This window comes from Stigmatopora nigra, chromosome 9 (genome assembly GCF_051989575.1).
Source record: "Stigmatopora nigra isolate UIUO_SnigA chromosome 9, RoL_Snig_1.1, whole genome shotgun sequence".
Classification (NCBI taxonomy): domain Eukaryota; kingdom Metazoa; phylum Chordata; class Actinopteri; order Syngnathiformes; family Syngnathidae; genus Stigmatopora; species Stigmatopora nigra.
In genome coordinates this window covers 11,278,760-11,291,508 of record NC_135516.1, presented here as the reverse complement: position 1 = coordinate 11,291,508, position 12,749 = coordinate 11,278,760, and the positions used below count along the sequence as shown (strand labels likewise).

General features: G+C 42.7%; 2 protein-coding genes across 3 annotated transcripts; one reads left to right on the top strand and one right to left on the bottom strand.

Annotated features, from left to right (window-relative positions):
• Positions 1 to 9,682, bottom strand: rc3h1b (ring finger and CCCH-type domains 1b). Of its 2 annotated transcripts, none has more exons than XM_077723629.1 (19): positions 9,521 to 9,682; positions 7,961 to 8,376; positions 6,295 to 6,415; positions 5,472 to 5,711; positions 5,209 to 5,384; positions 4,928 to 5,128; positions 4,680 to 4,812; positions 4,438 to 4,556; positions 4,244 to 4,356; positions 3,929 to 4,162; positions 3,407 to 3,621; positions 2,919 to 3,328; positions 2,631 to 2,789; positions 2,384 to 2,539; positions 2,073 to 2,292; positions 1,852 to 1,997; positions 1,305 to 1,523; positions 1,086 to 1,189; positions 1 to 992 (listed from the first exon to the last, which is right to left on the bottom strand). In XM_077723629.1, the coding sequence occupies exons 2-19, from the start codon at positions 8,189 to 8,191 to the stop codon at positions 836 to 838; spliced, it is 3,354 nt and encodes a 1,117-aa protein (XP_077579755.1). In that variant the 5' UTR covers positions 8,192 to 8,376; positions 9,521 to 9,682; the 3' UTR covers positions 1 to 835. The 2 variants fall into 2 exon arrangements, with proteins under 2 accessions (XP_077579755.1, XP_077579756.1); XM_077723630.1 differs by having other exon boundaries at positions 1,852 to 1,994.
• Positions 9,004 to 11,413, top strand: LOC144201194 (uncharacterized). The gene is made up of 2 exons (XM_077723638.1): positions 9,004 to 10,317; positions 10,605 to 11,413. Exon 2 carries the CDS (start codon positions 10,639 to 10,641, stop codon positions 11,386 to 11,388), a length of 750 nt encoding a protein of 249 aa, XP_077579764.1. The 5' UTR covers positions 9,004 to 10,317; positions 10,605 to 10,638; the 3' UTR covers positions 11,389 to 11,413.
• The last annotated feature ends 1,336 nt before the right edge of the window (positions 11,414 to 12,749 follow it).

The following is a 12,749-nucleotide window of genomic DNA, read 5'->3' as shown; positions in this document are numbered from 1 at the left end:
TTCCATTAAATATTTAATATACTGCTGTTAAGTATTGCAGAAAAAAGACAGTACGAGTTCATCCTAAAAATGCATTCATTAAAAAAAATAAATAAATCATGCTTCTCGTGGCAGTCAGGTGGCGTGCTTTCCCTTCTCAGACCATCTTGATCTGTGCAACCACTTGATTTTTTGTTTGTTTTTGTTTTGCTTTACGATTCGGGGGTAAGAGGGGAGGGGGGGGGGGGCGTGAGCCGACTTGCTGCTGTCTCCTCCACGTTTTTGCGTGACGCGGTATTCCTGAGCATGCAATGTGACAGGAGGTCTGGCTAGCCTTGGCTTGGTAACCATGTTATATTTTTTTTGCTTTTTGCACACCCTGTGACAAGAATCTTGAGTGTGGCAGGAGGGGAGGGGGAAAGGGAAGGGGGCTGGGGGGCGTTTGGGGGGGCATAGGACGATTGAATCCCTTTTTGAGTGCCACTGTCACCATCACCACCCTGCTCCTCTTCCTGAATGTGAGCCTTGTTAAGTCTAGAATTTGAACAGGGAAGTAAGGAGGAGGAGGAGGAAGGGGGGCGGGGATAAGGAACAACAAAACACAGAAAGAAATGTTATCATATGCCCTGGTTTCCAGGCAAGGAAAGTTATTACAAAAAAAGCTCATTCACAGAACAAAAAAAAAGAAAAAGAAAATTCATATCACGGCAGATACTGCTCATCTTCTAAATAGAACATGTGTGTATGTGTATGTATGTATATATGCCTGCATGCTTTTCAACAGAGCCTTTTCTGTGGTTGTGCCTGTGTGTGTATGTGTGTGGTGTGTGTGTGTGTGTGTGTCAGTGTGTACTGCTTAAGAGCAGGAATGGACAACCCCGTTCTTCTGAATTTCTGAGCCAGTGCCGACCGGGTCAGAACAGAGGCTCAACGTCGACGTCTTGTTTGTCAGAGAAATCATGGATGCACCCACTGGGCCTTCTGGCAGGCTGCTGGAGCCATTTGATACATCACTGCAAGGGAAGTCCACACAAAGCAAAAAAGAAAAAAAAGTCGGTGGAGAAGTCTAAAGGATGTGAAACTACATCATTGTTTTTTTGACCAACCTGAGAGCGAGGGAGATTTCTTCCAGTTGTGTCTTGTGCTCAGGTTGTCCATTTTCAGCTGATTTCAGCTTGTATTGTTGGACCTCGTGGGCTACTTGCTTTTCCTGGGGTTGGAAATTTAAAAAAAAAAAATACAATATTTGTCTGATGAAAAGTCACCAGGCCAAGTGGAAGGTACCGAGTGAAATTGTCAAATAAAATTGGACAAAACATCCTCACCATTGCCATTTCTCGAGTGCGCTTTCCAATTTCTCTCTCCACCTGGTGAAGCTCCAGGCTTAGTTGTTCACTGGAGACGGCTGCAGAACTCGCCCCCCCTGTTGGCCACTTGGGAGGCAGCTGCGAATGAGAAGCGACAGCCTGGCCTTGGCTGCTTGTCACCGGCGAACCGGCCAGGGCGCTGGCTTCTCTCTGCAGCAGTAGTGGATTACTGCCAGACTGTGAAGACAATGTAACATTTCCCAATGTCAAACGACTCCATTCTCCACAACAACATGCTCAAGAACAAAGATGGAAGTCATCAAGAAAAAGGCTGATCTCCCCAGGCCCATACTGATTGAATTAAAATTGCTGACGACCCGCAGTTATTTATTCAACCAAAATTTAAAAACATGTACTGCCATTGTTCATGATTTAAAAGAGACAAGAGCAAGGCCTTTAATTGTTAGCAGAAAACGGATGAAACTAAACAATGTGACTTATTCAGTGGGAGGTTGGTTTAAAATACATCAAACCTTAGTATTCATTTTAAGTGAAAAAAAGGTACCTCCATATTTTGCATCTGCGTCTGTTGGTTAATCTGCTGGTTGACCTGCTGCAACTCAATTTTAAGCTGCTCCCTTTCCTGGGCTGTCTGGTGGGTGGAATATGCATTTCCACCCCATCCTGCATGAGTTCCATATGTGTACTCTGCTGGAATGGAAACGATAAGTAAAACTGTGACTAGGAAAAACACATTGTGATGAGAGTATTTAAACTTTTCTGTACCGGCCATGGTCATGTGTTTAGTGTTTGGGTTCTGGGGGTTGGACACCATAGTCTGGATGGGCCCGGTCTGGTAGCCCGTCTTAGAGGTACGTGAGATGGCGCCAAATCGTGAAACGGTAGGCTGGGGACCGAAAGGGATAATGGGGTCGTCGTCCTTTACTTCTGCACCCCGCCTTGGTGCTTCCAAAGATGGTTCCCTCAGAACCTTAGGATCAACATTCTGAGCAAATACAAGAAATGTAGAACTGTGATTAAAAGAACATACTACTCCGCTAGTACTTCTTTCTATTGCGTTTGTCGGCAAAACTCACCATCATGTCCATGGCACCGGACACCATAACATCTTTGGGTTTGGCATCTTTGGTGCCAATGTACGAACTAATAGTATCACAAGACCACGGAGAGTACTGGCCAGCATAGTCTGGCTCTCTGCATTTGCCGATGCTCTTGGAGCTTTCGTCGCCATACTACAGACACACACGTAAAACACAAGTTAAACTGTTGAACTAGAAATTCAATATTAAGGCAAAGACAGGGAATCAAATACAAAGTTCTGACCTCGGGAGGGTAGTCACTGGGAAACGGATGAGATGGAGTCGGCGAGGCTGCAAATGGTGGAGGGGAGATGACTTTCCTTTCCTCGAGCTGAGAGAGGAGTTCTTGCCGACGGCGGTGTAGATAGTCTAGACTCGGCTGGGACCCGGCATATGACGGCCCCTAGAACATGGAACAAATGAGGAACTCTATTATCACCATTGACAACAATAGACATCCAATGAGTTGGGTCTCTTCATCCTTCTGCTGTGATTTTATATTTTATATTAAAATAATGTGAAAATGGCTCACCCTGACATAAGTTCTCATGGGTTGTGATTGGGCTCCTGACTGGTAGTAACCTTCTGGTGCGTATCGATCCCGAACACTGGGCTCTTGGTGGTAGAGCGAGTTCGCCTGTCCTGCAGATTGTGGCGGAACATCCAATGGCGTGGAGTTTATCCTGACGAGACCATCCCTCTGAGAAGGATAAGGTTGTGGGGGAGGCGGCGGTCCGGTGTAGCCCCCGTGGCGTCCACGGTCGTAGTGTGATGGGTGAGGATACGAAAAGGGAGCACCGGAGTGGGGGGTTTGGTAGGGGCGCTCGGGTGGGCCATAACCAGGGTATGGATCGTGGTAAGGAGGTCCCGACTCACTTGGCGGTGGAGGGTTACGCATGTAATCCCTAGAAACATACTGTGGTGGCTGCTGGTAGGGGTACCCTAAAAAGTTGGGACAGAAAAGTCAATTTTCAGATGCTACACAGGCGTGTGTTGGTGGGATTGGTTTAATAATCATACCTGGTTGGTACTGCGAGGGCTCATACTGGGAAGCAGATGGCGGAGGCCTTGTGTCAGAATAGAACATCTCAGGGAGCTGTTGCTGGGAATACACGGGTGAACCACGGGCGATTACGGGCATTTGCTTCACTCCGGAGAGGTGGTCAGGAGGGAGCCGTGCGTGGATCATGGCGTGCGGTGGTAGAGGCATGCCAGTCTTGGGCACAGGGTCCATGCTAAAGATAAAAAAAATATTTAAAATTATATTCACCAAAAGTATACTAGTGACCAAGAAATAGACAAAAGGATTCCAAGCATAGGCAATCAGCACCAGTTGGTGACTTAAACCCTAACAGCAATTAATTTTGGCAAAAATGAGGAATTTATGGGAAATAAAAATAAACAAAATCGAAAGAGGAAAATAGTCACCAAGTTATAAGATGATGCAACTCCTTAACTTTATACAAAACAAGCTAATATCACAAAATGAAACTAAGTATAACTATGCATTACTCTATTTTGACAAATAAACTCTCTACTCACAGATCAGGTGGTGATCCTGGGGCACTTAGAGTCCCTCCGTCTTTTTTGAGGGGCTTCCTGAGGAGCTCATATGGGACATTGTCCGTGCCACGTGCTATGAGTTGAGGGAGGGACTGTGTAATGGCTCCATTGGTGAGAGGTGAAGGCTTTCTGGCCACGTCGAGAGGAAGACCATCTTCTGGCCCCCCTGAACCGGGGAGGCGGGCTGCCAGGCGTTTATTCATTTTTCGATACCTAATCAACAACAAGGGGGCAGACGTTAAAATACTAAAGCAAATATAAACAAAAGCACAATATTAGTTGAGAAAGACTGACTTCTCTAGTTCTTCCTGAGAGTGAGCAAAAGTGCAGCTCGCTCCACGAGGACAGCCTCCTTTCAGTTTCATGTCGCGACACATGTACGTCTTGTACTTGCTGTGCTGGGGAGGCTAATCACAAGATTTGGCGCATTTATTAATAAGGTTAGAAAGCAAAATAACACATTTTCAAGTGGTCATTGATGACTATACCTGCTGTGGGTCAGCTCCCTTCTTGCTGTGGTTCTGGATGAAGTCCACTAAACCGTGCACGACTGTCTTTACCGCTACCAGGCCTTTCTCCAGCTGGTCCCAAGTGGGAGGGGGAGCATCTGTGTGTGAAATGAGCAAAGTATGGGAATTAAGGTTTCATTATTGCAATTTCAAACTCTAACAGTTCTGCACAAATCAGCTCAAGTCTCTGACTTGTCAAAATACTTTTTCGTTATTCCTACCGGGGCTGGGATCGATGTTAGCGAGCAGCTCAAGGTGTGGCCGCAGCCTGTTGAGGTTAGCTGGGTCTCCAGTCCTCTGCAGGGCAATTGTGAGTTCTTGGACACTCTGAGCAAAGGATGCCGGAGTCTGGAGCTATTTGGGTCACAGAGAAACAAGAGTCACTCGGTGCCCACCTACTCAAATATCAAACACTTGGAAAACTGTATTGGACTATTTGAATATTAAAATAGGCCGCACGCAAACATACCTTGTCGATGATAGACTGCATGTGTGACTTGTGCGACTGATCCCCGTATAACAGAGAAGACCACTGGTCTGGTGCGATGCGCAAGCCGCCCTCCATGGCAATTTGAACAATCTGAGAGTCGTGTTCGCGCCGCAGAGCCTCATAAGTACGGAACTCTTCTTTGAGTTGCATGAGGGATGAATCTTCGTCACGTTTGGTCACCTGAGCGGAAAAGATGATAGTTTGAGTGAACAGTGTTTTGTTGAAAGGAAAATCTTTTGCATTAGAAGTTTTTGGCATACTTTAAAGCAGGAAGCCCTGTAAAGGAGCTGCACCACGTGTCCTATGCTTGTCTTAGAGGCCTGTGGAAAGCGAGGTTCGAGCCTCTGGACAACAAAGAGCACCAACACCTTCCTGGACAGAGCAGAGCCATCCTCCAAGGCGAGTAGAACTAGTTTCAGGGCCTCTTCTTGCATAGCTTGAAGAAATGATGAAAATTGGGATTGATTGATTGACAAGTGAACTTGGTGGTTCATGGTAGCCCACTGACTGGGGGTGGACCTACCTGGGCCAAGAAACTGACATCCACGCGCACGGACAGCAGCCCACAGGTTGGACGACAACTGTTGGGGGTTCTGGTGCTGCAAAATGAGCTCCGTGACTGTTCGCTCACCCAGAGAGCGGGCTGCCCTCATGGCTCGTACGCGGCCTTCTTCCTCCACTAGCTGGCAGTGGACAAGTGTGACCAGTTTCCTCTGCATGGGTCGACTCAGCATGCTTTGGGCTGTGCTGCTCAGACCAACCCCTGGGGATAAATGAGGCCAATACAGTAATTAAGGTTTAAAAAATAATAATAATAATAATTCTGTCCAACTTTTTCACTGTGTAGGAAACTTCCAGCAATTAGGTTCTCCCCTCTCCAGTTAAGCAGTATGTGCATCTATCAATCCTTCAATAATGACTTGTTACTTTAATGACTAGGTGTCAAATTTTTTCCTTTACATTGTCATTAAAAGTTAATAGTTTTGCTACAGAGGAATAACCACATAGCATCAAGATGACTTTCCCTCATTACCACAATTGCCATCCATGACGTCAACACCAGCCCCAAAAAGCAGGGTGATGTGTCAATAAGGATGTAAACTTCACCCATCACGTGTTCAAATCACTGTGACTAAGCGCAATTCACCCTCAAACACATTGGTAAATATGGTAAATAGACAACATGGCATAAAGACCAATGTTATACAGTATTGCTATCGTACAGTATCATTGATACCCCGTTACAGGCCCAGAATAAATCTGCTTAAGTAAAGTCCAATAAAGCGAGGACTGGAATGGGTCTTTAAAAAGAAAACAAGAGTATGTGTGCATGTGAGGAGACGTACCTCGTGTGTTGCTGAGGGGTTTTAGGTAGAGGGCCAGCTCCTCCACACATTGTCGCGCCTCCTCGTAATGTTGCGAGTCCTCAGGACTGCTAATCAAGGCAACTGGCTGAGCCTTAGGAACCTGCACACATTAGGCGATGGAGAGGAGGTCAAGAGCAAGTTGTCGGTGAAATAATGCCACAATAAATAATAAAGTGACAGTTTGCAAATGGTATACAAAGACTATTTTTTCCCAGTGTTAAGTCAGTCTGCCATGCACATCACTTGAAAAAGGGGGCAATTACATTAATGTCCATGTTTAAAAAACTTGTATTGCACAGATAAGTATTCCCTCAATAGAAATGCACCACCACCATCATTAGTTTAAAGTTTCTCAAACCATTAGAAGCTCATGACAGTCACAAGATTAACTTCCATCAGCCAATACCATAGAAATATCTAAGGAGCATTTCTATTTTCATCTGATCCTTTATAGCAGCAACATTTTCAACTCAAGGACCAAATTAGAACAAACTAAAAATATCACTCAACTACCTAATCAAAATATTCATCCATCTGGCTAGTGAGGATGATTATGTGATGCCTTCATTTATTTGGCTTCATGTTGTGTTCCGCAAAAACAAATTTAGACATCGTTAACACACTGGTCTTTACACGGTAGTTAGTGAAGCCAAATACTAAGTACAAATCATATTTCCTGGTTTCAGCTTTCGAGAAATGTTCTTTTGTCTTATTCCTCCTTGTTTTCTTCAAAAGAAACACTTGAGTAGTGCATAAAGAAGGCATTATATAAAAATACACTGCCTGGGCATTTTGACAAGGCTGGAAGCTGCAATCTATTGTCTGTATATAAAAAAAATGCATTTAAATTTAATGTGGATGGGTGGTTGATGTGGGGTTAGCTAAAAAATAAAATAAAATGGTACCTATTCTATTGTTTGGACTAGTCTTTTCATCTTCACTACTGCATGGAGGATTTTTGTAATACTGATCTGAATAATTAAATCTGAAGACATCTCGTGATGATGGAACTCAAGTTCCATCAGTGCAAATAATTTCAGCTAAACAGACCCGATATTCATCATACCACACCCAGTTATAAAAACACCACCTTGAAGAATTATGACTAATTTGACTAAGCACAGTCTATAAAATAGATGAATCCAACAAGAGGCAACTCAAAAAATCCTTTACAAGGCATACATAAACAATTAATAGCGCCTAAAAATATAAAATTTTACTCTTGGCAAAATTCTCCACTGACGTCAAATAACCTTTGTTGTAAAATATTAAATTTGACTTTGCAGAGCTGCTGATGGAGAAAAATAACAAAAATAAAATATTTCATTCTGATAGTTGAAGGAAAATCTGAAACAGCAGAGAACCAATCAGCAACAAGATTTTGTCATGGAGCACAAAGCCTATACCAGCTCTCCAAAATAAAAATTACTGTCTGACACTAATATAATAAAATGGCCAAATCCTGCATAACCAAACCAATGGTCGAAGCTGATATTTTTATATTAGTTTTCACTTCCCAACACCAACTATTATTGCAGCCTATTTAATTAATAAGAGGTTCTAACTGATCCATTTTGGTTTTCTTTGGGGCCTATGATTTACAAAATAATGCAATTAGTGCACTGTGAGTTGAAATATGTCTTACCTGGCCTCCCACCAATTGCAGCAAAGCTGTGTTGACAGGCAACTGCTCGATGTCCGTACTGATGGCCGTCTGGTCGAATGGACAGGCCTTGCGGTGCAGTTTATTCAGGCACATCTTACAGACAGTGTGTCCGCAACCCAAACTGATGGGTCGCCGAACGGTCTCTTCAAATGTCTGCGTGCAGATTGGACAGAGCAAGAACTCTGTCCACTGTGGGGCTTGAACCGGCATGATGACTATATGTGGGTGGGGACGAGTGCGTGCAAATGTATATAAACAATGACAGAAAGAATAGGGAAATAATAATAATAATAATAATAATATATGAAAGATTCCACTGGAATCAAGATTTGTTTTTCTTCCGAACTAAATGTCCTCACACATTGTGGATTTTGGGTCACATCACACGATGAATACTGGGGAAGAAAAGAAAAGAAAGACATGTCATTAAAAGGGTCAGACGTCCTATCCATCTAAACTAGAATAGTTGGCAGTAAACAATCATGTATTCGTGTCATTGGCAACGATAGACCCTTATCCATTCCTCCTATTTAAAAGGACTGAACATATATCGCTGTCTATGGTTTGAACACTGCAATGCAATTCAATGTCAGATCACATTCAATAAATCATACTCACAATTCTCAATTAGCAAATCCTTGCTCTATTTTAATGCTAAGTGGATGGGAGGAGATCTATGTCGTATTCCAAACAACAGATTTAAAAAAAAAAGGAGGTACTAGTCAAGGCGTCCCAATTGCAAATCCAAAGAACAGTGAGGAACTATCGATGTGGTTCCAAAACAATCGCTTACTGGTGTGGCCTACTTAGTCGAGCTTCTCGCTGCTGAGGCTATGGACAAAGGGTACTTGAATCAGCTAATAGCCTCTCTACGCTATCCCCAACTTGTTATGAGGCTGACGTTTGTCACTAGAATTAAAGTAGCATTAAGCTGCAGACACTCTTTGATTGTAGGCTCCAGTTGTCTGCTGTCGTAACTCTCGTGTCATACGTACCGAGCAGTTAACTGATAGAAAGCTCACACTCAGCTGACTTACGGGAAACAAGCTCCCTAGTTAGCTCAGTACAGCCATCGGGTGGCTAATGGAGCTAGCTAAGTGAACGTCGCGGAAATTAATAAATTCGCTTATTTTTTTGTGTGCTTAGAAGTGATTGATGGGAGGGGGCGCCGTCGTTCGGTAGCATTTTAATGAATAAATCCAATCACATTGGGCCGTACGTGAGTATTGTAGCAGATGTAGACAAAAACATAGAATGTGAAGGCTTTCGATTCAGGAGATTATGTAACATGGCGATAGCAAAGCATCCGAAAAGGCTGGAAATATGTTGTGTGGTGTTAATAACATGAAAGGGTACGGGGGGTAAGTTTTTTTTACTCAGATTTTGGACATTAAATAATTAGATCGGGGAATGCTAACATGCTACTGAACAAACCCAGGCTACCGTTTGGCAACTAAGCATCGCAAATCCCACGAAAACACAAACATACAGCTCTTAACAGAGGATAAAAATGTACCCGGCGAGAAGGTTGATACTCACTCATTCCAAAAGACTTGGAAGATGTTCATCTTTTTTTAAGAAAATGCGATATTTCCTTGCCATGTCGACGGTGCAGCGCAGCCGCTGCCGTGGGGGGTTTTGTCGGGGAAGGGTGTCAACTCTTACGGAGCTAGCCGGTTACAGCTAGCTGGGGCGCGTGCACGCGCGCATGCGTGTGTTCATGCATGAGCATGCACGCGGAGGAGACGAGTGCTCCTCCTAGTGGTGAGAAAGTGCATGTGCGCTTGAAAGAAACGACTCAAAACACACAAAAACACGCGCAGACGCGCGCATCGCAACTGGAGATGCGCGCGCGCTCGGATGTGCGTGCAAATATGACAACAGCAGCTATAAAAAAGGAGGGGGGAGCTGTTATGGCAAATAAGGCGCACGCATTTTTGTGTCATCTTTTTTTCTCGATTATTTTACACCCACCGGATTAAAGATTTGACCCCCCCTCTATCCTCTTTGTTATTTAATCCTCCTCATTGACATATCAATGTGCGGATCGCGCGTTACGCAACAGTAAGAGGAGCACCACTCGGAAAAGCTGCTGTGCCAGGCGAGGAGGAAATTAAATCTGATATAATATTTTTTTTTTACTTTTGGGTTGGAAGGGGGAGAAGGGTTGTCCTACTGTAATCCCGCTGCCAATCACATCAGAAAGATAGACCTGGCATATAGTGAGTGGATGCACATCATGATGGAAGTGGAAGAAACACCGGAGAAATGTTTTTTTTTTTTTGGAATCCACTCTTGGACCTGAAATTTTAATGCAGCTCTAACAGGATGTTACGGTAAAAATCCTCACATGGATTAAAAAAAAGGGTCACAATGTTCTTGTTTTGCGAGCTTCTTTGTTTTGCAGGTTTCAATCAAATAATTTATCCTTTCTCATAATGTTTTTTTTGGGATTGCTCGCCGAAGAAGCTCACTTGCTCTTATTCTCGTTCCTAAAGGATTATCCTGCAAAGTAATCATTGGATGAAGCAACGTGACTAAATTCATATCTTGTCACTGCTCATATCACTTATTCAGAGTTGTCATTTCATCACGTTGTTTTTGGGGGCTTTTATTCTTCCAGCCAACAGGCAAATTTGATCATATATGACTAGCCAATGGAGGACGAGAAGGCGGCGGGAGAATTTCAATCGGAATCTGCCTCTAGTTTACCCTTGGGCTCAATTCTCCCACTATCCTCTCCAGGACAATCTGATAGTGACGCTAAACCCAATGAGAAATGTCAAGACATTAATCTATCTTACCAGTCTGCATTAAGCAGCAGCGATGAAGAAAAGAAAGAGGAGGTGGAGGTAAAAGTCAAGTTGGAGATCCACAACCCACCAGCCCACCTCCACCACAACGAAGACCCCAAGCCAGAAAGTCCCCCCTCCATCCTTCCACCTCCTAAGAGGAATCCCATCACACTTCCTCCACCACCTGTACTGACCTGCTCCATCTTGCCTCCTAGCCGCCAAACAACTCCACCCACCCTACCATCCAGACATTGGGCACCTCCAAAGGGCTTTTGGAGGGTGGCCCGACCTGAGACTTTACTCCTAAATGGCATGGACCCCCATAACACTGCCATTGTAATGCCATGTAAGGGCTACATTCAAGGAGAGGAAAAAGATGCTGGTTTGGTGCAGAATGTGGGAGATGCGACTGAAACTTTCTCAGATTTGAGGAACCCACCCATGGAAGATGAGTGTGATGGGTTATCCACATCAATGCAAGGGAAGGGGCTCTATTTTGATGAGAAAGTAAAAGTGAGGCAAAGCGCTAATGTAAAATTGAAAGAGAGACAAGAAAACTGCAGAGATGTTGAATGTGCAGTGGACAAAGTGGATTATGAAGGTACGTTTTAAACAATATCATGTGTTTCTAACAACTGATACCAATTTTAAGCACATTTATTGTCAAAAAATGATGTTGCTATGTATATGTATTGTGAGCAACAGGAAAATTAAATGATTATCTAATGGCTGGCAGGTGTCTCCATCTGTTGGTATTTATATAAAACAGTTATGGTTCCTTTAGAGGCCAATATTTTCAAATCAAGGGTGAAAAACCCTGAAGGATTTTGTTCCTTTTTGTCATTTACTTTGCAACAAACTACTTAAAACTATTGAAACAAAACATTTTCTCTGTTTCTAAATACTATACATAACAATACGCACAGAAGGCCAAAAAAAATGTCAACACATGCAAATCTGGCCTATTTATTATATGGTTAGCTCTTATTTGTCTTATCTGTGGAAATAAGATAGCAAAAATAATACATGTCATGTTTATGGTACTAAACGTTACTATATGTGCATGATTACAAATGAAGGGGAAATATTTCCAAATGATTGCAAAGGAATTGGAATATTTGGGTGAATTCCCACATCAATTGTCATTGGGTACATGAAGTGTTGCATAAAAGAGCAATATGTAACCTGGCACATTTCCTGTTGAACAGATGAGCAGATGTGAGAGATGTGGATGGTGCTATTATTAGCAAATAGGAGCTGTGGGGGGAGGTGTCTTATATCCATCCTTTTCTATAGGAAAATATATAGGAATATATATTATATGTAGAATTGCTAATAGTTTTACTCTGTATGACAATTTACAACTTTCAGAAACGCAATAATGTGATTTGGTGATATAATCTTGATTACCTTCAATTAGAACCAGTTTGTAATTTAACACCACTTGCTTTCACTAATGCAAAATTGGCATTGGAATTTGTAAGATATTTTTATCTTCAATTTACAGTCAGGCTAACTTTTAACATTTAAGTATTTGTTTTGCATACTAGTAGGGGGAGCATGAATACTACATTTTGAGAATATCTTGTATTTTTTGTCCAAAAATACTGACTGAAAGCCTATGTTTGTATTTTACAGATCAAGGTGCTCAATGCAGGTTTGAAGACTCAATAATTCTCCAGGATCTTGAGCCTTACTTAAGGTAAATGTTGAGTTTATCATTTTTCTGGCATAAAAAAGGAGCATAAACATGTGTGCACTTATACACAAGACACTTCAGATTGTGTTCATGTCAGATTTGGTCCAACAGATGTCCACAGATGGCATGCAATATTAATATTAAATATGCCTCCTGCATTTGAAAGTCATGCATTCAATTTTTCAGGTATCTTAAATGCATCAAACTAATATTCATGATTCATTTCTAGATTATTTTTGCAGGATATTTGAATTGTTAGGACATATTGTATTGC